At 31.3% G+C, this 26,711-nt stretch overlaps 3 protein-coding genes across 4 annotated transcripts; 2 read left to right on the top strand and 1 right to left on the bottom strand.

Annotated features, from left to right (window-relative positions):
- Window positions 1-7: 7 nt before the first annotated feature.
- LOC108907058 lies at window positions 8-3,085 on the bottom strand. The gene is made up of 2 exons (XM_018710573.1): window positions 2,890-3,085; window positions 8-933 (listed from the first exon to the last, which is right to left on the bottom strand). The coding sequence occupies exons 1-2, from the start codon at window positions 3,083-3,085 to the stop codon at window positions 8-10; spliced, it is 1,122 nt and encodes a 373-aa protein (XP_018566089.1).
- Window positions 3,086-5,662: 2,577 nt separating this feature from the next.
- LOC108907060 (nicalin-1) lies at window positions 5,663-16,730 on the top strand. The gene is made up of 7 exons (XM_018710575.2): window positions 5,663-6,066; window positions 6,140-6,327; window positions 6,391-6,717; window positions 7,028-7,237; window positions 7,692-8,096; window positions 11,305-11,525; window positions 16,414-16,730. Exons 1-7 carry the CDS (start codon window positions 5,901-5,903, stop codon window positions 16,556-16,558), a joined length of 1,662 nt encoding a protein of 553 aa, XP_018566091.1. The 5' UTR covers window positions 5,663-5,900; the 3' UTR covers window positions 16,559-16,730.
- Window positions 16,731-19,667: 2,937 nt separating this feature from the next.
- LOC108907064 (peroxisomal membrane protein PMP34) lies at window positions 19,668-22,448 on the top strand. Of its 2 annotated transcripts, XM_018710581.1 has the most exons (5): window positions 19,668-20,004; window positions 20,074-20,175; window positions 20,232-20,292; window positions 21,143-21,212; window positions 21,274-22,448. In XM_018710581.1, exons 2-5 carry the CDS (start codon window positions 20,122-20,124, stop codon window positions 21,941-21,943), a joined length of 855 nt encoding a protein of 284 aa, XP_018566097.1. In that variant the 5' UTR covers window positions 19,668-20,004; window positions 20,074-20,121; the 3' UTR covers window positions 21,944-22,448. The 2 variants fall into 2 exon arrangements, with proteins under 2 accessions (XP_018566097.1, XP_018566096.1); XM_018710580.2 differs by having other exon boundaries at window positions 19,668-20,175.
- Window positions 22,449-26,711: the final 4,263 nt, after the last annotated feature.

Below are 26,711 nucleotides of genomic sequence, written 5' to 3'. Positions count from 1 at the left end.
CGTTCTCTTATTTCTTTTCCGTTTTACAACAGACAAAAATTTTACTTTTCACCAGATTTTGGAACTTCGGTAGAGCGAAAATGTACAAAAAAGCCCTACAAGTGATACCGCAGTAGTGTAACATGGATAAGTAAACACCACCCGACGAACTTAACTTGTCATTAAAAAATGGCGGCACTTTGAAAACCTTACCTGTACTGTTATCAAAATTGTGCGACATAATGTGTAAGAAATGTAACAAATTTCTTTGGTACGAAGTAGCTATATAGAACATGGTGACAGCTATAGAACAAAGCAATAAGCCTCTGATCTCAATAGCTTTTTGTATTAAAATATTGTCGATATCTTTTGGAGACGTTTGAACAAGTTTAACAATTAAAATAATGAGTGTAAGTATTTGCAATGCTACCGGCACTAAAATCCTGAACATAAAAAGTGCCTTTTGTAAAGTGTGCCCGTAAAAGTGGTCCATAATTACGCAAATGGTATGATTTCCATTTACCGGTAAAGTCGACGATAATGCAAAATTCGGAATACTTAACGAGAAACATGCAAAAATTATCAGAATGACTGGTACGATTACCGATATGTCATTCTTCCTCTTTTGATAGTCAATATTCAGTGTCCTGTTAGCGTTCTCTTTCTTTGTAACCAAACATTCGTTTGATTCGTCTTGGCACGATGTCAGGGGATTCGCATTTTTCTTCTCTACTTCGTTTCTGTATAAATTCCATATAGATATAACTTGAAAATTGAGGCAGATGATTAACCAGACCACCAAGGAGTTAACTAAGACCTCGATCCCGTTGAAAATGGTGCAGTTATCCAAAGAGAAGATCCAGATTTGATTGTTGAGGGTAAGTATTTCTAACACTACTACGTATGGCGACAAGAAATCAACCATACACAGCTGCATAATCAGAGTTAATGCACCTAAAATAAATTTAAATTAAATTAAATTTTTTACATACCACTTTGATAAATCAGTGATGGCTTGGGAAAATTGAAGTGACCATATTTTTTTTAATGAAGATTGGGGATCCATACTGTTTGTTAGATGATGATTTCTAGATCCACAGAGAGAAACAAATTTTGAAATAAATATGTAGAATAAAAACTTAAAATAGGGGTGGCCAACGCTGAGATCTTGAAAAGGGTTGCACATATATTTGCAAAATATATTTTTTCCATAATCAACAAACGGGGGTTTTCTTGTTTTTCGCAAAATTTACATTTTTCTTGTGAAGTTTCAAAAATAGAATTTTAATATCAAATTTTAATTTATATAGAAGAGGTCTTGCAAAAGAAACACCTTATTTTATCTATTAGCTGATAATGAAGAAAATATATGAAGATCTCAGGGCCAGTCTTCCCTATTTTAATTTTTTGTTTTGCAATTTTCATCCGAAATTGTTTTATCAGTAGTTCTCTATGTGAACATAGAAATTAGAAACTGAAAAAATAATCACTTTTCCCAAAAAATCTCTGAAGACGTTGATGCAGAATGATGAAACTTGGGCTCATAACTTTATCTAATTAAAGGTCACATAATTTGAATCCATTGTGTAAATACCAAGAGTAACTCTCATCAAAAGAAAAAAACTAAAGCTCAAGCCACTCAATATTTTGAAAATTTGATCATTGTTTGTAACTTAAATCCTACTGTTTCCAAGAAAAAAAAAATTCATTTAATTTGCAGATTGGTTCACAAATCGATAGTTTTTTCGAGATATAGCGCGCTAAAATTTGATAAAAAATATTTTTTCTTGTTTGCTAGAAACTAAAAATAATGCCCTTTTTATCATATTCAACTTACGATAAACATTTTTGACTATACGAGTATTGTCAGCCTACATGAACATAATTATTTAAATACTTTTTTAAAAGAAAGATTAACATAAAATAGTATCGATACTATTGATGTAAGGATTATATTTATAAATCAATAAATAATTACCAGATATATGCATATTCTATAGTATCAGTTGTATACTAATTTTATATAGTTCAGTAAGTACAGACAGGTCATATACAGGGTGTTATGGAAGGTACCACAAATTCAGGGAGTGATAGAACATCCAAAAACTAAACAATTTGTTATATCTTTGTTTTTGACAAACAGGGCCCCAAAGAAAGTTTTAAAATCAAATTTCTAGCTAAATCCTAAAAAATAGCATAAATATATATAATGGAATTTTGTTCAGGTAAGTTTTCAAAAGTTTGACCATCTGTTGGAAGTCACTACTTAGCTACAATCCAAAGGTATATATTATGACAATCTTTTTGGGATTAGGTTTTTTATAATATGGTACTCTGGTATCATACAATGTATAACTTTGTTTTACATAAAAATTATCTTATTTTAGATAGCAGGTTTTTACCACGACAACTTGATCAAAATCGTGGTTAATTTTTGTTAAAGAAAGTCCCTTAAAATATGGTCCATTTATTTATGGAGACCCTGATGTATATTAAGTATGAGGTAAAAACTGCTCGACTTTTTTATGTTTTTCTCTAAAACGGTGCGATTTCGGTAATTTCAACAAGAGCGGCAGATGGAATTACATTTAAAAATTTTGAACACCGAATTGCATTGTTTTTTGGAAAAGATATGGCTAAAATTTGATAATTTTAATTTGAATAAAAATCGTATATTTCAGGTTCCGTATCTCAGAAACAATAAAAGACGATATATATGAAAAAATCGTCTTATTTTGTTATGTCGTACGACGTACGAGGCCTTAGATTTGTGGTATCTTTTTCAATAACACCCTGTATAAAAAAAACCAATGAAAGCGTATACCTACATAAATAAAGAAATTCTAAGTGTTAAACTTAATATAAGTATTAGATTAAAACACGAGTCTTAAATGAATGTAAAGATCTTACCGCTTTTTCTGCATCTCACTAAGGCCAAGAAATGAATCAGATTTATAGCAGCCCCCAGACAGACAAATATGAAATACGAATACACCACCCACAGTGGAACAACGGGACTTCCCGTGTTAAATACATCGTTCGATATGATCGACGTATTACCGTCTGAATAATTAAATTCGGTTGTTTTATTGTAAATGCGTTCCATAACAGCTCATTTAGGCACGCAACTAAATTGTATGATAAGAAACTGAAAAGCAAATAAAACGAATAGAAGTTTAATGCACTTAAGTATCTAGACAACTATAATAAGACGGAGGGAACAAGTGTGCGTGCTCAAAAGACGCTCTTGGAATTGAAAATAGTCTGTAGTAGCTCAACAAAAAGAAGTAGTAGATATATGGTTATTCAGACACATGTACGCGTATATGGGTGTTGTTTTTTTAGTTATTCTTGGATCCTTTCTCAAATATGTGTCTCGTTTGCGGCACAGACGAATGACGATACTTTCATTAAATGCGTGTCTTTGTCTTTATTATGATACACGACAAATAACTTCATATATACTTAATTTATTATGAAAAAACAAACTTAAAGCATCCATGTAAAATTTATACAAACATTTTTTTTACTTTTTAATTATATATACTACAAAAAAGTACATTTAATGAAAAAATATTTATTTGGTATACTTATTAATTTACAATGTATTAATAATGATTTTAATTGTTATTTATAACTAACTTATTATTTATTAAATTTGCAAAACAAATTTAGGGATATGGTTTAATCGGCCACATATCGAGTAGATTATTTGGGGGTAAGTTTTATCGAGAAATGCTTCGTTTTCGAAATACTGATCGATGGACGATGGGGTTTTGATATTTAAAAAATTAAAACTATTTTCAAGCGTACCGCTGGGACACTCGCATTTTTTTTAAATTTGACATGAAAAGTATTGACGCGAACCACTGTACAATTTCTTACTCAACTTTAGTAATGCTTTTGGTCCATTTAATATTTATAAAAAGTAAAAAGTAATTAGGTACGTCACTGTAAAGCAGACATAGTATTATTTATTCAAGACAAAAATTCATATCGATAAAAATTTAAAAGAAACTGTTAACTTTACAATATATAGGTACGTATATATTTACGAATATGAAATGTTTACAAATAAATTTATAAAATGTGGAAAAATGCATAAATGCATAGTGATATAAGCTGCAGGGCCGTCTTTACGTAAAGCCTAATAGGCCGAGGCTTAGGCATATATGTTGGGGGGCCCCGACATTAGAATCAATCGCGAAAAAAATTATTTACTCCAATATATTGCCGATGGAATCTTTCAACAAAAGACCTTAAGTCCTTGAACCCAATATCTATAAAAGACTTTAAGCGTGGGACTTTTATTCATTTAAATATACAGTGTAGGAAAGTACCGATGGTCTATGCATGTGATAGACAAGGGTGGCTATAATGAAGGCGTCTAATAGTCAACTCCCATTTCGCCCTTCTACAAATAAGAAGTGGATCTTATTTGTGGAAGGGCGAAACGGGTGGTGACTAAGAGACGCCTTCATTATAGCCATCCTTCTCTATCGCATGGATTTCTATGGCTTACTTTATCGCTCTCTCGTAACTTCAGATAGACCATCGGTACTTTCCTACCCTGTATAATTATTTACCGAAAAGAAAGTCTTAATAATAGGACATTTTTGAAGTCCATCTGTCATATGGAATCATATCAATTAAATGTATCGTAGAAAATAAAATGTTTTGTATTGTGTTTATTTGACATACTCGAATAATATGTATTTATGTTTTGTTATATAAATAAAAATTTACTTAATCAAAAAATACGTGCGACAATAATAAAACTGTAATAAAAAATTGAAATCCATTTTCCTTTGCTGGATTGACGCATTTTAATATCCAACATTTAACACCTTTTATATTAAAAAATCATTGTTGTCATGTGTCATAGTGGTCTAACATTTATATTTTTTATAAAATGACAGAGAGACGAGAATATAATATTTAATACGCGCCATTGGTTTTTTATACTAATTATTTACGATTTAACTTATTTCTTCCGGTGGGTGATGTTAATACTCTTCATGCCAAATTAAAAATAAAAAATTATTTAACAGCATATACCTGAAAATGGATTTAGTTTTTTCAATTTCTATGCCCTAGGTCTTGGAAAGAAGTATTTTTCGACAACAGAGTACCTATATTTTTTCAAAAATTAAGGTTATAAACAATAAACATTACTATCTTTGTATATTTATTCTTAAATTCGTTTTAAATTACTATTACTTGGTTAATTACGTAATATAATCTAAAAACAAATTCGTTTTCTGTGGCGATATAGCTCAAAAATTTTGTTAATAAATAAAATATAAAAAAAAACTAATATTTAAAGTAATAGGTAATGTCTACCTTCCATTAGAATGTTATTAATTTTTAATAACCAATTAATTTTAATTAATACCAAAACAACAAGTAATAAATTATTATATTAATATCCCCTAGCATGTTTATTTGATTTAAACAAGTTCAATATGTTGTAAAGAATTTTCATTTTATTTAATTTGTTTTTAGAAATGGATCTAATAGAGCGCCAATAAAACTAAGACGAAAAAAAACAAATATTTATTTGTGAAAAAATTCAAATACACCCCTGTGCAAATAAAATCAATGACAATAACCTTTGTTTGTATATCTGGTTGTCTAACATCCGTCAGTTTAGAGTTTAATGAAGTTAATAAATCTAGGTTATTTTTTGGTTAAATATCATTTTTGTCACTTTTTCACGCGCGGTCAATTTCTACTACTGTATCTAATTTTTTGTAAGAATAAGAATCTGTTTTGCACAGGGACAGCCCTGAATATCTGTCTACTTAAATATTGAAACTTACTCGGTTCATTGAAACTTATTGTCAGTGTTTGTTCACATTTGACTATTCCTAGAAAAAAACTCAAAGTGGTTAACCTAATATAATTTAGTTTGAGTGAAAATGTGGCTAGAAGAAGTTGATGAAATACTTAAAGGATATTTACCATATTATATTTTAATAGTACTGCCAATATTTATTATAATTTCTCCAGGAAATCCAGTTTCTGCCTCTGCTGAATTTCCAGTGTATCGAATGCAGCATTATGATTTACATGGAGTTGCTCATGGTAAGTGGTAAATTTTTAATGTTACGAATTGAAAAACTACGTAACTTTGCTGTTAAAAATGATTTTTTTTAAGGATGTAGAAGTGCGGGTATTAATTTGGAGGCAAGGTCTCTCTCAAGTTGGAGCTCTCCGAGGCATTGTGTGGTTACAAGGTTAAAAGATTTAACTGTTGATAATTTTCAAAACATTAAACTGAAGGCTGGGGCTTTGCTTATTATGCTACCCCAGGATTTCTCTAATCTGAAAGATAAGGAAAGACAGGTACCTGCTTATTTAACAGGGTTTATTTTTAAGTAGAGGACTAAGTTTTTACATTTGTTTTAGCACTTTCTGTTGCTCGAAAATGCGATAACAACACAAGAAATTTCGATTCCAGTGTATTTTGCTAGATATTCGAAGAAATTGGATATAATTGTAAATGAAATATCTCAAGGCTTAGACACAAATGATATGAATAAATCTGCAGCTGAGGCTATGTTTAATTCTATTGCTGCGAATGGGTACCAAATAGTAGTCTCATCGAATAATCCCAGTCTTAAAGCTGATGCCAGGGTTGCGACAGTACAGGGTCACTTATCTGGATACAGTACTGATGGAAAAATACCCACTATTGCAGTTGTTGCATATTATGATAGTTTTGGAGTAGCTCCGGTAAGTAATATAAAAATAATTTTTCTTTACTTCATGTATTTTAACAGTGTCCAAAATAACATTCTTATATGAACAAGATAAAAAAATAATTTGGTAGTGTTATACTATTATCTAAAAACGATTAAGTAAATATGTAAAGCTTATTTGATATGTAATAACTTACTGCTTTTTAATTTTAGTTAAATTATATCTACTAGATAAGCTGCTGTTTTGCCGTTTATAAATATTTATTCTCCTTGAAAGCTGAGCATTGTCTTTTAAGCAATGCTCATCGGAGTTCTGCCATTTTCGATTTTTCTACATTTTTTAGGATCTCGCATACGGAGCTGATTCAAATGGGTCTGGAGTTGTTATGCTTTTAGAACTAATTAGATTATTTTCTGGTCTATATGCAGAGGCAAAAACTCATGGAAAATACAATATAGTGTTTCTTTTGACTGGAGGTGGGAAAATAAATTATCAAGGAAGTAAAAAATGGCTTGAAGATCAGTTGGATTCTTTGGATGGTTCTATTATTCAAGTTAGTGGTTTATTAGATTAATCAATAAATCATGATTGCATTTTTATGTGACACCAGAAGTTGATTTAGAAGATAATTGTTTTATATCACAACATGTGACTAGAAGCCAGAAAAAAATAGGTTCTTATAGGGTCAATAAAATTTTTGAATAGAGCCACTGTTTTTATAAAAGAGGTCTCAGATTGTTTGTAAAATAGTATTCTTAAAAATTTTAAGGGGTATTCTCAAATTCGGGCTATATCTAGTAGGGTGTATGTATGCAATTATAATTATAATTAATTATTTTATAGATTCGAAAGTATTAGGGAATTTCTTCGTTTTATGGGATTTTTTAAATTCCATTGTAATCTGTCTTTATTTAAAAGGCTGCTACTGGGTGTTAAGTTTCTGAAAAAAAATTGTTATTATAGCATTCGGTTTCTACTAGTTTTTATAGTTATGTTTATATTTTTAGGAAGCTTCGTATGTTATGTGCCTCGACACTTTGGCTTCAAAAGATTCCATCTACATGCACGTCTCGAAACCACCAAAGGATGGGTCACCAGCTGCGCACTTCTACAAGGAATTATCTGCCGCCTCCACAGATTATCCTTCAGTAACAGTAGACAGCGTACACAAAAAAATTAATTTGGCTGAAGACGTTCTAGGTTGGGAACATGAAAGATACAGCATAAGAAGACTCCCTGCTTTTACTCTATCAGCATTAAAGTCACATCGAGATCTGCAAAGAGCCACGATATTGGATACAAGAGAAAATCTTGATATTGAAAGACTAACCAGAAGTACAAAAGTTATCGCGGAAGCGTTAGCCCGGCAGATATATAATGTGTCGGGGGGCAATGTTTTTGGCGAATCTTGGGTAAATATTACTTTTTCTTTAATTTACTTTTGCTATTTGCTTTCATATTTGGTAAATAAAAATTAGTTTTAGAATATTTTTCCACCGAGAGACTAATATTTTATCGTTAAATTAAAATTGTAGACTTCTTAGTAGAAATGTGTTGATAAATGTTGTAATCTCTTAATGCGAGTGAATAGCCATCATCCTCTGTTATCAATGTTATTGAATTTGAATAATAAAATTAAATATCATCTCTTCCAATTGCACTGTAAGTTTAACTTTCAAAAAGCTAATTTTTGTCAGTTAAATGGAGATATAAAAAATGCGAATTTTACTTCTTTCAACATCAAGATTTAATATATTTGATTTGTCTTTTATCTGTCCTGTAAATTTCTTTCTGTCATTAGCTGGGAAATGACCATTTCGCAACTTTTTGTTTCGGCAAGCTGAATTTATTACTATAGATGCTAAATGTTATGGACAATAACATATTAGTTTCCACAGTCATAAAAATGGGGAAAGATTGTGTACAGGGTGGTTAATTGTATAATTTTCAAGTAAATTCACGTTTTTCGCTTATAACTTTTTTCCGTTCATTTTCACGAGAAAACAGTAAGGTACTTTTTTTTTATCTTCAAAAGGCCTACAAAACTACCTCTCGAGTGTCAAAAAATATTGATTAATTCAAAAGTTAGAAACGGAAGAAGTTTATTTATGACTTTTGAATTAAACATTTATAAACTGCTTTATTATTATCATAACGTTTTGGCATCGCACCCCCTCATTTCTTATCACTGCCTAATAACTCACACGAAATCTGGAATTAGTAAGTTGAATAGTTTACAAATCATGGCCTTATAAGCAAATTAATTAAATGTTAGTCTGGACGATCCCGAGCATCTTCCACAATCGCACTGATTTTTTTCATGGTAGATTTCATAATAATACAATGAAATCTATCATTTTTTTTAAATTTCAAATTTGCAACCTGGAAATTTTTTTATTTTTTAGCCTTAGTTGCAAATTGAAATATACGACGCACGCGCGTGATATAGTTATATATTATTACATATTCAGAAAGCTTATGAAAAGAGCTTTAAGTTTAAAAAAAAATCGTCAAGATTTGTTGAAAAACAACGGAGTTACAGACTGTCAAATATATTATTTTGAAGCGAATTTCGCTTTTTTGACGGCAGGACCATAAATATTATCGTCATTTTATTCGGACTCGCTGTCAATGTATTATTATGAAATCTACCGTAAAAAAAATCTGTGCGATTGTGGAAGATGCTCGGGATCGTCCAGACTAATATGTAATTAGTTCATTTGGTTAAAAGGCCATAACTTGTAAACTATTCAACTTACCGATTCCAGATTTCGTGTGAGTTATTAGACAGTGATAAGGAATGAAAGGATGCGATGCCAAAACGTTCTGGTAATAATAACGCAATTTATAAATGTTTAATTCAAAAGTCATAAATAAATTTCTTCTGTTTATAACTTTTGATCTAATCAATATTTTTTGATGCTCGAGGTCTAGTTTTGTAGGTCTTTTGAAGACGAAAAAAGAAGTACTTTACTGTTTTCTCGTGGAATTGAACGGGAAAAAGTTATAAGCGAAAAACGTGAATTTACGTAAAAATTATACAATAACCACCCTGTAAACAATCTTCCCCCCATTTTTATGACTGTGGAAACTAATATGTTATTGTACATAATATTTAGCATCTATAGTGATAAATTCAGCTGATTTTTCAGCAAAAACAGCATTACATAACCATCGCTGAACATTTGACGTCGCTGATAATTTAGACTTGTTCAAACACGTTATAATAAGTGGCGAAACTTGGGTATATGACTATGACATCGAAATGAAGGCTCAATCATCTCAATGGAAGTTTTCTGAAGAGCCAAGATCGAAAAAAGCACATGAATTCCGGTCAATTCACCATGAATTTTTACCACCTTGTCGTACAGTTAACAAGGAATACTACCTACAACTTTTGTGCAATTTGTATGAGACAATCATAGAAAAACAATCTGAACTCTGGAGAACCAACGTGGATTATGCATCATGACAATACACTGGCCATACCACTTTGCTTATCCAACAGTTCTTGGTGACATACTACACTGTTGTGGTGCTGCAACCACCCTATTCTCCTAACATGGTCTCCTGTCACTTTTTTCTATTTCCCAAACTGAAAAGGATACTCAACTGATATTTTTCAACAATAGATGAGATAAAAGCACAATCGCAAATTAAGGTCAAGATGACACTTAACAAGTTCCCTGCCTTCGACGCGCTGTCGTGTCTACCTGAGTTTTGCCCGCATGCCCACACTCCGTTTCTATTCAATGTCATGTAGTTTGTTCGGCAGTGATATGAAGTACAAGTGCATATAGAGGCACTCGAGTAATATAATAAACTGTAATTTTATGGGCCCGGTTTTGTTTTGTTTTTTCGGAATGATTAGCAAACCGATTCATTTGTTTTCTAAGATGTTTATTGAAGATTGTACAATTTATGTTTATCGAGAGTTATGTTTCATTATAGAAAGTCTGTTTATTTACTTTCGATTTTTATTGTTGTTCATTTTGTTTTCATATTTTCTGAATAATTTTGTTTACACATTTTGTATATTTTGTGGATTATCAAATTTTTCTATTTCAAATACATTTCGTAAGTCATTAGGTCACTAGGAGGAAATAACGAACGCGCTAGTGTGTCCAGTGGCACACAGTCATGAAATTCGATCTCCAGTGCCATGGACGCTCCGGCGCATCAAAAAAAAATTACCAGGAAACGGCAAAACACATTTATTACATCTGCAGACTTATTTAAAGAAGTTTATAAGGGCAAAATTTTTAGTTTTGCATAAAAAATATACCTGGTACCGGGCACGGACTTAGTTACCATAGTTGGCAGTGAACGTGTTAAAGAGGCGTTCCACCAGTGTTTCTCAAATTGAAAACTACATTGGCATAAGTGTATAATATCAGGGATGCTACTTTGAAAGGGATGGGATAAAAATTGAAGATAAGAAAAACCTTTAGGGAAAACTAAAAATTGCAATTATTTTTGTATGAAACCGCAGATGTAAACTTTTTATACTCCAAATTGTTTTTTAATGTGTATTGTTATTTTTGTCTTTTTGCTGTCCTGTAACTAGATTCTGCCTTGACGAGTATTGTAAACAGACAAATAAAATTGATTTCTTTGTAGGATGTGAACAAAAGGTTTATCGAGTCTTGGGCAGATTATGTAACCACTCAACCTCGTTCTCCGCAGTTATTGAGCAATAAAGACAACGTGTTAGTGAATACCTTTAAAGACACATTCAACAAATACCTCAGAGATGTTAAAATATCTTATGCAGTTCCTGAGAAAAGAGACCCAGACTTTCAGTTTTATGAAGTTTCTAGAGGAACAATGAATGTATATAGGTAAGTTAAAGATGTATATTTTGAGTAATGTGAACTAACGATGTGCTCATTTCAGTAACTGTATCTAAGTGTTTTGCTTTACAGGGTCAATATAACTTTCAAACGGATCGATTGATTTTGTTGAGCAGAAACTCAAGTTGTTCATAAAATAGTGATCTTCAAGATTTAGGCGATCTATTCAAATTCAAGTGTCTTTTCAAGCTCACAGTTTTAAGGTTACGAAGTTTCTTGGTGTCACATTAGATGCGGATCACTTTTGCTCTTAATCAATGCTCGATTCGTCTCAATCGATTCATTCTTTTGAAAGTTATGATGATCGGAAAGATCCTTTAACATTTTTGTAATATCTCGTGTCGGACTGGACCGCCAGGCAATCGAGGAAATGTTGGGTGGGTCAGTAGTCAGATATAAGGTGGTCAAATGGAAATAGCAGTGATATTCCAAAATAAGAATTTTAAGTCTAATAAAACAATGAAACAAATTTAAAATGCGTTATTTTGGCAGAGGTGCAATTTGAAGCCCGAGGGCTACAATGCACCGAGGACAAAATAGCATCTCTCCCGAATGGTATATACTATTTTTTCCACGGTCTCATTAACTTAAAAACACATATATAAAATTCTAAGTAAAATATGTATAGTAAGAAAACTGAATGTTCCAATATATTTTTCATATCATATCGCAAGCATCTGACATTTGTGTAGTGTTTTAACCCTGCAGTTCTTGGATTTAGGTTGTTAATCTGAGACGGAGTCATATACAGGATGTCATATTTATACATTCATTTTTTTTTAACTTTTTTTAGTAATTTTTCATACCCCGCCGCTGGAAAAGCTAGTGTAACCTCAAATAATGGCGTGCTTTAGTTGCAGTGGATGCACAATTGTACACCATTCGCCACGAGTTTTGTTGAATGGGTGTTCACCACATAAATTGTACTTAAAAGTAACCTATCAAAAAACTCGGGCAGTAAGCAATAATGATAAATGAAATACACAAAAATGAATAGTCTGTTCCAACGTTGAGAAACGTTCAAATTCACAGTTAGATATACTGTCTCCAAATGCAGAACAACAACTGACGCCTTTCGCTTTGTAACAGTTTACCGGCACTATCTCCTTTCACATGCATTGTAGGTTGCCTACAATTCATGTATTTGTAATACATGATTACTTGATAATTATTTAATAAAAAAAAGAATATCAGATTCTTATTCAGGGGACCACGTACTATTACCCCTAAAAAACTGACCCGCACTTAAAGTTACACCCTGTATAACACCTTGTTATTTTTCTACTTATATATGATATTTTAAACATTTACCTTCGTAATGATTTGATTTTAATATTTGTCGAAAGTATTCCACTATTTTGTTTCAAACAAACAGAATTTTTAAGCTACTTACGTGCTTGGTTTAGTTTTTTCGAATCCAGAAACACGCTACTGTTTTTGCAACAACAAAGGATGTTCAGTAAAAAATGTAAAAACCCTTGGCCACTCAAATTGAGTCTTACAAATTTATGTCGATTCTTGAATATCAATTTCAATAATCCAATTTCATTCCAAAACAAGTAGCTCCATAAATTATGTATCGTTTGAATTATCCTTTACAAGCGAAAGTGCAATAATAATACCAGGTATTACTTTTTATTCAACTATATTACCTACATTTGTAAATACCACCAAAAAAAACAAATTAAAATAAAAGTCATTTTTCTTTGATAAGTGATTTTAAGTTGTATGAGTAACCCTGTCCATATACTTATACAGGGTATTTTCAAAAGAAGTAATACAAATGATACCGGTAAATCTGCAGGCAAAATCATAAAAATTATCATAGCCACCCCTTTGGAGGTACAGCCTCTCAAAGTTTCCAAAACAATATGGAATAGCGGCTGTAATTTGAAAACCAAAAAAGATATAATAGTCAGACAAATTTTACTACTAATAATGTATGTATAACTTCTCAATAACACAAGCATAAAAAAAATCATGAACCAGAGAGTAGACCCCACTATTCTTAGGTTTTTGGAGTTGCTGAAACCGAATATGACCATAAAAAATGATTTCAATTGCCCGTTTTTCCGTTAGCACCCCCTTAAATTTTACATTTTCGAACAAAATTAAAATGTATGCGTATTTCTATGTTTTTTGGGTCGTTGAAACCGAAAATGACTACAAAAAATTATATCGACTTATTCGATTACCCCTTCCACTCCCTTACAATCATGTAAAAGAACCAGCAGGATCCATATGAAAGTTGGCACTCGGTAAATTGCGCTAACGTTTTCGCAAAAAAAGAGGAGAACCAAAGTTTTAATGGACTCAACGCTTAAAATTCCAATGATCCAAAGGCAATTACCTGTTAATTAGACAAGTTTAAGAGTACCTTCAGCTCCTATGTTGTAAACGTCAATATTTCACCGATCAGAAATATCAGCTCTTAGATGTATTTATGATTTGGTTCTACTCTTATGGCCGGTCCTCATGTACAATTATTTACTGCGGAACTGCGGAGATGCGTAACTGCGAATCTCCGCAATTTTCGAACTACCGTCCAAATGCAAATGTCAAAAATAGTAGATGCGGATAACCTAGAAATTTGTACCGGTTTCTTTTCGAGTATTTTCATTGAGGTATTTCAAATAATTATCTATTAATCTTTATGTGAAATATATTTACAATGGAAAACTTTGATGAAGATACAGCTAATCAAACTAATCAAACGCGTTTTCAGAATATAAACAAATACAAATGGCCGATAAATGTCACACGAGCACAAAAGTAAACACCGGAATACGGAAAAAGTTGAACCTAGTCAACTTTTATCCCGGAACGCATGCGGATCTGTCACTTTTTCAAAATGGCTGCTGTGCGTCCAATATTTTTTCGATATTGTGATCACGTGATTCCGCATCTCCGCAGTTCCGCACTAAATTATTGTACATGAGGACCGGCCATTAGTGTAACCCTGGAACAACGGGGTGGACGTGGTAGGTTTCTGTTCCCTTTGGGGTGCTTGATTAACGGGAGTCCCCTTGCCTTTCACGATTCGGAGTGCTTGATTAACGTGAGTCCCCTTGCCTTGGTTCGGGGTGTTTGATTAAAGTGAGTCCTACTGCCTTTCACAATTCGGGGTGCTTGATTAACGTGAGTCCCCTTGCCTTTCATGATTCGGTGTGCTTGATTAAAGTGAGTCCCCTTGCCTCTCATGAATCGGGGTGCTTGATTAAAGTGAGTCTCCTTGCCCCTCACAATTCGGCATTTACCTCTTTCTATGATACCAAACTCTCTTGCTTAAAATATCTTGTCTAGAATAAGATGTCAAGTTCAAAACATCAAAAGGCAAAATAAACACGGTTGTGATTAGGACAGAAATCATATTTCGGTTTTAGCGTCCCAAAAAAAAATAATAAACATACATCTTAATTTTGTACAAAATTTAAATTGTTAACGGGGTGCTAGCGGGTAAGTGAGAGGATAAATTCATTTTTTGTAGTCATTTACATAGAAATACGCATTCATCTTAATTTTCTACGAAAATTTTAAATTTAATCCTTCTGGGGATGGGAAGGGGGTGCTAGCGGGAAAATGGGCAATTGAAATGATTTTTTATAGTCATATTCGGTTTCAGCGACCCAAAAACCTAAGAATAGTGGGGTCTATCCTTTGGTTCATGAATTTTTTTTGTGTGCCTGTGTAATTTTTTAAAAATTTCTCTCCCTTGAAGGGGGTTGAAATAAGAATCCCCTAAGTTATTTTTTGCTGCAACATTTTGTTTGACAAAAATTTAATATTCAAAAATACGTATCAGATAGCCTGGTTTATTTTAAAACTTTTGCCTGTCTCACTTTTTTGCTTTAAAAGTAACTGTTTATTAACAAAAAAATTAAATTCATTATCATCCACATTATAACTCGCATGATTGCAACTAAGAAATATTATCGTAAAAGAAATAAAATCATTGATTGATAAATCTAAGGAAGCACTCGCAGAAGTCAAAAAAGATCTATCTATTAAATATTTCTTAGTTGCAGTCGTGCGAGTTGTAATTATAATGCGAACGATAATGAATTTAATCTTACAGGATGTTCTGTTCAAAATTCTCCAGGAAATTGGTCCAGCCAGAGGGGGGAAACGAAGGGAATAGAATAAAATATATTCCCAATTCAACATGCAAAATTTTAATTTTTGTTTATAATAGAAGTTTCCTTCAAACTTTTCACAGCTACGCTACTGCCCCTGTAAGATCTAAAAAACCAGAAAACATATCTTGGTCCTGTAAAAGGGATTGTATAGTTCATGTAAATGAGATGTGCTGTGGTTAAACTAGGACTTAATTTTTTAATGAAAAATTCATAAAAAACAAAAAGATTGTTATTTCAAAGGATGTCCATAATAATTTTAAAAATCGAAAATAAGTTATTATTTTACAGTTATTTAATAACATCCATTTCTAAGTAATATTCGACTTGACACAAAAATAAAGTTATCACTTAAGTAAATGAAAAAGTATACAAAAGAAACAATTTTTCAAAAATTGTTTTTCAATTAAAGTTGCTTAAAATGAATTTGATTTTTCAAGTAGAATACTTTCAAAAGTTCCGGCCATTGATAAAATCTCTTTGAGCACTGCACCACTCATATCGCTGTGAAGGGTGATGTCAGCTGTACCTAGAATTAAGGTTATTTAGGTCCACTATACTACATTTTTTACAGAAGGTAAATATTATTTTCTGTTTAACCTTAACCTTTAACATCTTTAATCTTTACAGAAGGTATCACATTATCTGATAGGCCAAAATGGCATTAGTTTGAGGCTGTGCCTGAATTATTTTATAAATTTATTCATATCGCAAACAAATTTTAATAGTAATTTTTGTTTCAGTGTGAAACCAGCAGTATTTGATCTCGTCTTAACCTTAGCAATAATTTTGTATCTAGGAACAATTTACTTCTTCATAGACTATTTCCCATTATTGTATAGATTTGCATGTTCTTTAACCGCAAATAAGAAAGTTAAAGTAAATTAAAAATCCAGTCTTCCTATGCCAAATGATGCCACCAAATATAATTCATTTCCATTTCTTAAAGTATCAAAAGTATTTAGTTTGTTAGTATGTTGTTAGTATTATACGTGGATAATTTTTAAAGTTAATTTTGTTTGTTAAATTTATAAATTTATTAATAAATTAGATCAAATCACATTTGTTTTTATATTTACTTATTAATTTACCTAAAACTTGCACAAACCACAGAACTGTGACCGGATGGATGATTTTTAAACATCCACGCTGTCGACATATCAAATAAGAAAATTCTATCAAAAGGCTTGTAAATAATTACATACAGAAACCGAAACACTCATTAATATCTCATATCTTATGAAACGTCTTGTTCAAATATCAAATTTTATGTGTACAGATAATCACATTTGAAGTTTTACCTGCCAGCACAAAACAGAGAAAAGACCTGCCAGCAGAGACTGCCAGCTTAGTCCACTAGATGCGACACTTTTTTCAACTGGGCACATGGCACATGGTGTAGTCGGTAACGTTCGAGTCCGACACTCACGAGATCGGTAATTTATAAACTTTGCATTTTTATTCAAGGTCCAAACTAGACGTATCATAAATATCAAAAATTACAAAAATACGATTACATACAGGGTGATTCAGTCATAATGTCTTTTGACCACATATTCGGAAGGCCTAATAGACAGAAAATCGAAAAAAAAATTTACTCGACCTTTTAAAAAATAAACAAATTACTCCTTAACTCCCGTTAATTCAGCACCGTACTTTGCGACACGGAAGGCGCTGACGTATTTAGAGCGTTCAAAGGTCGAAGCGAAACAGCTCTAATATTTTGCAATTGGTTTCAAAATCAAAGTGCAGTGGATCCTAAAACTTTAATAACAGTTATGGGCTAACAAGTGAGTGTTTTTTTTAACCGTGGTGTCATTTTAAATAGGTAGGTACCATATTCAATGAAAAGCAATAAGTCATACAATAAGGTATATGTACTACAAACTGAATAATTAGACGTAATGTTATCCTAATAAAATCGTATTCAATAGGCCCATTCAGTAGAAATTTTTTTGCATATTTGCAATAGGAAAGTACCGATGGTCTATCAGAAGTTACGTGAGAGCGATAAAGTAAGCCATAGAAATCCATGTGATAAACATGGATGGCTATAATGAAGGCGTCTAATAGTTAACGCCCATTCGCCCTTCCACAAATAAGAAGTGGATCTTTCGGTACTTTCCTACACTGTAGGTAAGAGTGTAGCAAATATCTACACATCTCTCCGACTGCTCGCGACTTGATCGCCGAGTGGCCGGTATCGTGACATCATACTTGTTCTCCCGCAGTGTTGACCTTTTTAATGGTCTTACAAATTTAGAATTAAATATATCACTTATTATTAATCCTATTGACCTAATTTTTTAAAGATATATTTAGGTGGTTAAATACTATCAGAAAATGAAAGAAAAAGTTTAAAATTATATATCACTGAATGGGCCTATTATAAAATGTAGTAAATACTTTAGCAATCTTAAAAATACTAAATAGTATAAATTAACATTCGAAAACAATTATTATCATTTTACATTTGTTTTTATTAACAAAATAAATAATACTTTTTAATATTTAAAATGTAAATAAATATCTTATTCGTTCACGTGTCTAGCTAAAAGGTTGTCTTTATTCTATGTAGCTCGTACGGATTAAAAAGGCATTAAAAGCTGGGTTAATGACCGCATATACTGTGGTAGGTCCAGATTCATTCTGGATAAACCTTTACCTTTGTGGGTCCGCGGTCAGGAGCGGTCTGAAAAGGGGTTTAATTAATGATTTGAAAATATTTTTTTCTTCCCAAGTTCTTTCGAATAATGTACGTGTTGCAGCATACTGCATATTCTATTTTTTAATTAACAATTTTGTCGTTTATAACAGTAACTTAAAAAAATAATTGAAAAATGTTGAGTAAAAAAAATCAAAATGTACTTGTACTTTTTGAAAAATATGTATAAGTTTATTATAAATGCACGGTTTCAATCCTACACAGACAATAAGACAAAACGCGGAGAAACGGTTTGACGTAGCCGCTAGACATGACAATCCCCTCCTCCTCAGGCAAGCCGTTGACTACGTACCCGACGTGACCGACAAACACAAAAGACCTAGACACCAACTTTTTGACCCTGGGTGACCACCCCAATGACCCCCCCCCTGCCCGCTAACCTTTTCTGTTTCAGAGACAGCCAGGATCAAGAAACGAAGACAACGACACACACACACACACACACACACCCCATACCCTCCTTACCCCTCCCCTCCCGCGCTGGGCTAAGGGCCACCTTAGCAAAGCGCATCCCAGGCTGCATAACCGCACTACCCTACCCAACCATACCACACATAAACATGACACAGGGGTTTACACTGACGAGCCGGCGAAGCAAGAAGAGCGACAGAAGTAAGGGCCCTAGCCGGCGGGGCCCAGCCAGGACAAAAGGAGGTCCCACAAAGCGCCTACACCGGCCGCATTTGCGGTCGGGGTAGACGACGGATGGGGCCCACCTACAAAGGCTGTCCAGGCCTACACGAGATGAGGCAGGATAAAGAGGGATAATCCCCTTCGATCCCAAATCATTGAGGCCAATTTCTAGCCATGGAATAATGGCGCGGTTTCAATCATTCAATGTGCCAACTTAAATTTCTCAAGACTTGCACTAAATTGAAAAAAATATTTAGTACAAAAATTATTTGAAGGATCTTAAAAATAAATCTAATCTCACCATTTTTTATAATTGAAACAACAAAAAAGTGAAATAGAAAAGTACAAAAACACTAAATCCACCAATGATCTCGTCGTCAAAGTTCCCAAGGACGTGAGAAAAATAAAATGTTTAGTTCTAGTAGAACATTGGAGTCATGGAGACACACATTATCTACACACACACACACACACACACACACACACACACTATCTACACTACACACTATCTACACACTATCTAGTCTCCCTGATTGGAGTAATGAACAATTGGATGAAAGTTATAAAATTAAAACGAAGAAGAAGACTTTATTTTTTATTGAATGTTGAATGTTTTTTTAGTTGGTAAACTGTGTTTTTTTAGTCTGTTATTTTGCCGTAAATTAATAGGCGGTAAATGCAAAATGTTCAATTTAAATCTAATGTGACAGTGAAAAAACTTATTCATCATTAAACAATCAATTTCTCTTTAGATATGTGCCAGAGTTCCAAAAATTTTATTAGAGCCCTAGTTCACCGTCAAAGTTTTTTTTTACAGAGACTAAACATAACCTTATTTTTTTAATACTATATTAACTATGTAAAAGCAGAGATATAAATACCTATGTATATTCTACATGATTAATATGCGTTAGATACGCACCTTTTTTAATTGCGTGATTTAAAAGTGATATTGAATATTTAAATTGGTACCTAGGTAATTATTAATTTCATGACCTTTGAACTAAATACTTAATAGTCATTTCTGTTTCCATTTTATAAGTAGTAAATCAAACCTAATGTAGTTTTGAAACTGAAATGTTAAACATACGCAATGAAGAATTTATTAAATTATAAAAGCTTGGTTCATGCTACTGCTGGTGCTACAGTGAGTATCCAAATATGTTTTTTTTAATATATCGATTCATTTTACACACGTTTTAGGGAAGTGTAGTTGCTCTAACATGCCTTTATCCTTTAGATAATGTAAAATTTCGTATTCAGGGTAAGTAATAAATATCCCTTTTCTAAATAGCTTTTAGTTCCGATATAACAATATACCGAAAGAAGAGGTAGGTGGGGTTTTAAATATTTACAACGCTGTTTATCTCTGCAAAAAATCTAGAGAACATTTTCTGTGAATTTTTTATACATATTAGTAAATTTCTATTACTATTACTACGTACTATTAGGTATTATGTTGATATACTTAATGCTACGTGTAGAATGATTTTTTTTAAGCAAGATAATGCTTCCTTTTTGATACATCACTGGTGTAAAAACGGGATAAGTTAAAATACATGTCACTTAATCCGTTCTTGCTCCAAATATGTGTTGGTTTTCTGAATTGGTGGTATTTGTCTCTCAGTCCTTTTTTTGTATATACTTATTTTTGTAAGTAATAATAAGTGTGTCTATATCTAATAATTATATATATATAAAAACATTTTGAGTAATACTTATCCTCTTCTCTTCCACCTGATGATGTAAATTTATAAATAAAAAATAAAATTTTAGGGTACATTATCATTAATTATATGAATATTTCACTCTAACCCAGATGAAAATTTCATACTATTCCGCCAAATATGATAAGACAACAAAAAATTAGTAACGTAAAACTTCATTAGCTTCTCCTGAAGAATTTACAAATTGGTGCTTATACCCTTCTTGCATTCTTGCACTCCACAATTTTTGTGATTAATGTCACAATATAATTATTTCAGCATTTAAAATTTTAATTTTATTTTTTAAATTCCAAGGACATGTATTATAGAATTGGCATAAACAAGATTTAAATATTTGAATAATGAATTAATATTAAAGTTTAGCCTTCTCATTGAGTTTTTTTTTAGCAAATGATAAGGAATTAGTAGATAAGTCGACAATCCAGGCAATATTACATGTGATAAGAAAAGAAGGAATGTAAGTATATAACGGAGTATTTGTGTAAAATTAATATATTTATACCGTATGGTGTTTCCAGTGAATCTTTATACCGAGGTATAAAACCTGTGATAACAAGTGCAGGAATATCAAATTTTGTATATTTTTATACATTTCATGGTTTAAAGAGCCTATTGCCAAAATATGTAGAAATAAATGCCAAAACAGATCTAGTCATAAGCACAATAGCTGGTGTTGTAAATGTATTGTTAACCACACCTTTGTGGGTTGTTAATAGTAGACTGAAATTGCCACAAGAAGTACTATACAATGGATTGATTGATGGTTTGGTACATGTTGCCAAAGTAGAAGGATTACAAGGCCTTTGGAAAGGCATTGGGCCTTCTTTGATTTTAGTTTCTAATCCTGTTATACATTTTACAGTATATGAATCTTTAAAACGAAAAGTTACTCTTAACTCAGCAACGGCATTTTTCCTTTTAGGTGCTCTTTCAAAAACCGTAGCTACTGTATTAACTTATCCCCTACAGTTAGCACAGACAAGACAGAGATTATATGTGAATAAAAAAATAAATACAGCTACATTATTATTTTTGGTAGTAAAAAATAATGGTCTCAAGGGCTTATATCAAGGTTTAGAAAGTAAAATGTTGCAAACAGTTCTTTCTGCAGCTCTAATGTTTATGACTTATGAAAAAATTGCTCAAACAGTTTTTAGATTGTTATTAAAGGACAAACATAGAAAATGATATTTTTTAAGTTTGTTAGAGTTATGTAACATTTTAGTTTTAATAAAATGGTAAAAAATTTGATACGTAAAGACCAAACTATTTTACTACTTTTCTATATGAGAATGCTTTAGCTAGGTAATATATATGAATGAAAAGTCATTTGTATTTAGGAAAATTGAGAACCCTGGAGCAAGAAGGGGAAATCTTTTTTAAATAGATAATTGCAGATGTATATCTAAAAATATATACTTATAATAATGTAAATCTGTATTTAAAAGTGTACTCTTTGTCAGATACAAATATGAAATCTGTGGGCTTAACAGACCAAATTATAAGATAAGATAAAATCACTTATCCCCTGCTATAGACTGATGCAGGAATGGGATAAGTTACATGAAAATCGTCCTGAACTATTTACACATCCCCATCCCATTTTTGAACTACGGTCTACAATTATTTTAAATGTTAAGCAATTAGGCAACATATTTACTAAATTAAAAGATATTTATGTGCCTTTCTGCAATGCCAATTTTTTTATATGTAATTTAAGCATTAAAATAATTGTTACCAAAGAAACATTTTTTGTTAAAGAAAGAAGGCATCCTAAAAAAATTGAATTAATAAGAAATTGTTCAGTATTGAATTTTTCGAATTAAAAAAGCACTAGTCACTTTATGGTAAAATTCTATAAATTTATATTTGGTGCCAGAGGTAAAGGGACAGTATTCCGATACGGGAGTATATTATGAATAAAGTCAATTATTGAAAATATATGTTTATTGGCATTCAACTTTTAGTATGTAGTTATACCAAATAATGTGATAATGAAATCGTTACTACTTTGTTGTGTAATTAAATTAATTTTATTGTTAAAAAAAAACTTTGTTCCAAGAAATTTGTTTTTGAGTGTTAGCGAGATAAAAAATTTAAAAAAACATTTTGTACAAGGTTGTCAGTTATATTTTGACCCTCATTTAGGGGGGATTAGGAATTAGAAAAAACAATTGAGAGCAAACAAATGATTGTCAAATAGTGTGTAGACTGTAGAAACAAAGCAACTTTTTTTTTAATGGGACAGCCTATACAATATTTTTATGTACAGGGTGTCTAACGAAAATGGTGTGTAGTAAAGTAGACTTTTAGGGGAGTACCCTTCTGTAATAAAGTCAATCTCGCAACTTCATTCCACTACGAGGGGTAGCTTAGAGAAAAATGTGATGACTAAAATTTGTGGAGATTAGTTTTTTCTTAAATTGTTGAAGTTAAAAAGTACCTGTCATGTCACTGTAAAGATAATAATACATAATACCTTCCAAATATTGTATCACTGGACTCGTTTTCTAGTGATTTTCGGAGGGCCCACGGTGTGCAGGAAGCAAATTTTATTCAAACGAAAATGTTGAGAAAAACTGCTTATGCAGGGGGTTTGCTACTTATAAATATATGCAGAATCAATAGTTTTTAAAATCTGATTAGATCATTTTAAGCTTTTTTTGGAAAAAATGTAAAAACATAATAACAGTGATAATTCATCATATGAGAATAATATAAAAATTATATATATGGGTAAATATGTTAGTATATAATATAATATGTGTATAACTAGGCACACACATACTCACTTACCCACCCATATACATACATATTATTATATATACATGTTTACATAAGCAAGTAGTTGGAAAAAATTAAATAAACACATGTATGAAAATCATAATTCAGTGTAAACCTTTAGTAGTAATTATTGAATATAAAATTGTAAATTTAATAAACATGCACTTTTAAAAAGAGCTAAAGAGTGCCATAGCACTATAAATTTACCATTGTTAGAAGAAAATGATGATGTTTGTGTGATAAAAAAGTGCATCATTCCAGAATTGCATGCAAGGATTCGTCAACCACTTATTTTGGGACGGATTAGTTCCAATCCTTGGTAGAGAAAAGGCACTTATTTGGCCAAAGAAGCTTAAGAAGTTATCATGGTGAAACATTTGAAGGGAATTCCTGTCATACTCTTTTGGAAAACGTGGATAAATTAGATGATCCTTCTATATATGTACATATAGTAACGTGGGAATTTTAAGTTTGGTTCCATTTATTAACACACTTAAAATTATGAATAAAATAGTAAATAGCTGTTTTTCTACAAAGAAGGGCGATAATCTGGAAAAATAATCAAAGAATTGAAAACAATTTTTGAATCTACCGAACTTTCAAAAACCTTAAAAGTTCGTGTAACACTAGAGCATCTTACGCAGTGCCTGGAATTATCTAAATGGAGATGGACTTGGTATCTGGTCTAAGCAGGCAGGAGAATCTATTCATATGGAATTTTTGAAACATTGGAATAGAAGAAAAGTTAAATCAATAAATAATCCAGCATATTCACCAAAATAGAAAAAAGCAGTTGTATCTTTTTAATCTTTAAATATTTAAGTTTTTCAAACAAAAATAGTAATACAGTGTTATATGTTTTATATATCTTATTCTTATGTATATATGTCTTATGTATAAGTATATAAACTTGAAAAAAATAAGTTTATTAAATTTACAATTATGTTCAATAATTACTACTAAAGGTTTACACGGAATTATGATTTTCATACATGTATTTATTTAAATTTTTCCATTAACTATTTGCTTAAGTAAACATTTATATATAATAATATGTATGTATATGGGTGGGTAAGTGAGTATGTGTGTGCCTAGTTATACACATATTATATTATATACTAACATATTTACCCATATATATAATTTTTATATTATTCTCATACGATGAATTATCACTGTTATTATGTTTTTACATTTTTTCCAAAAAAAGCTTAAAATGATCTAATCAGATTTTAAAAACTATTGATTCTGCATATATTTATAAGTAGCAAGCCCCCTGTATAAGCAGTTTTTCTCGACATTTTCGTTTGAATAAAATTTGCTTCCTGCACACCGTGGGGCAGCGACCCCTTCATAGGTATATATATATAGTGGAGTGAAGTTGCAAGATTGACTTTATTACTCAAGAATGCCCCCCTTAAAATGACTTTCTTTAGATTACAGTGATAAAGTTAGATAATTTATCAATAATAATAGAGATATGGATAGGTGACCAAATCTTTGTTCATTGTTATTTGTATATATACACATTCTATTAGTTATATCGCCGTTATTATTAGAGATATATCTATCATAACTTTATAGCATTATAATCTTGCTAAGAAATAACAATGAAAGCAATTTATCTAAATATATAAAACTATACAGATGCCGGGCATTCCATCCAAAAATTGAAATTGGCTTTGTTTATGCACTCTGACATTTATTTGTTTATTTTAATGAATCCAAAATATTCTTAAAACTTTATTTGTATAATTTTTTTGTTTTATTCAAAATCTTTTAATACAGCTGAATGAAAACCTTGTACTTTTCAAGCAGAAAATTTCTAAGTTTTATTTTTTTTGTAAGATTTTATTTGTTGCAATAAAATGATTCTTTAAACAATGTTAACCTGAAAACACATGGTAGTCTCTTTTCGTCAACTTCTTATTTTTCACAAATGCAATTGATGGTCATATTAATAAGATTTTTAAAGTGTTACCAATCAGGTATACCGAAAAAGAGGCTGACAAGTATTTTTAGCTTAATGGTGTAAATTAATATTAAAATTATAATTACGTATGTATTTATGTCTAATTATATGTCAAAATGGCACATTAAAATGTATCTTTCAAATAAAAACAAATTTCATTATTTCAATTTTAATTATTTAAAACCTACCCTACTTGTTTATTTTCTACTGGTTTTACTGGTAGTGGAGAATATGTCTTATTGAAAGTTTTGAGGCGTTAAACTTTTTTTGAATTAGGTGACAATGTTTTCTATGAATAAAAATTATGAATAAAAAATAAAATTGATTATGCATTGTCAGCGCTTTGTTACAAATAGAAAAAAATAATTAAATTTGAGTTAAATTTAATTTCAGGCATTTCCAAACAAAATTTAATATTTTTTACAGAAATATTTTTAGTTAGGTAGTGATTATGTGCGAGTATTTCCCATTTTTTTCAAATTCTTTATTTTTGAGTTTTTATATGTAGATATATTTTGTCCTTTTTTAATTCCAATTGATGAAAGGACAAAAAGAGCCATATCTAGAGCATTTAGATGTTAATACCGTTTGTTGGCCATCAGGTCAGAATCCCGGGTACATTGCAAGTGATGCCCTCAGATGTAACAAATTACGCATTTATATCGTTATTATTTATTACATATTTTATTACCACATTATAACAGTTTAAGTAACGATTTTCCTACTTTTAAGTCTTCTTAGATCTGACGATATTAAATGTACTATCCCCTGGTCGTGGACTACCTCACATCTCCTAATACTGTTGGAAATGTTAACAATTAGATGCATATTGCATACACAAGGGAACTATTGGTAGTGTGCAGATCATATACATATATGTATTAGTGTACGATTGAACGAAACTCTTGTTCTTGTCCTATATAACATATCCACCAGTGCAAAAATCTAAGCAATGCAATGTCCATAATGACGTAATACCCTGCAATATGAACATACCTTAGAAATAGCCCTTGGCTTGATTTATTTTCGTTTTTATCTTCTTTCCCTGTTCTGTAATGTCAATTGTCATTTGTCAATTTGAATTGTCAACAATTTTAAGGTTAGGTGTTAGGTGTTAAAGTCAAAATTTTTACATTACATTTTTATTTGTAATTTGTAAAAGCAATGAAATATAAAACAGTAATGTGACATGTTACCTTG

Source organism: Anoplophora glabripennis, unplaced genomic scaffold (genome assembly GCF_000390285.2).
Source record: "Anoplophora glabripennis isolate ALB-LARVAE unplaced genomic scaffold, Agla_2.0 scaffold218, whole genome shotgun sequence".
NCBI lineage: Eukaryota > Metazoa > Arthropoda > Insecta > Coleoptera > Cerambycidae > Anoplophora > Anoplophora glabripennis.
Note: the sequence above shows the minus strand (reverse complement) of the source record. Positions and strands in the feature narration are given on the sequence as shown.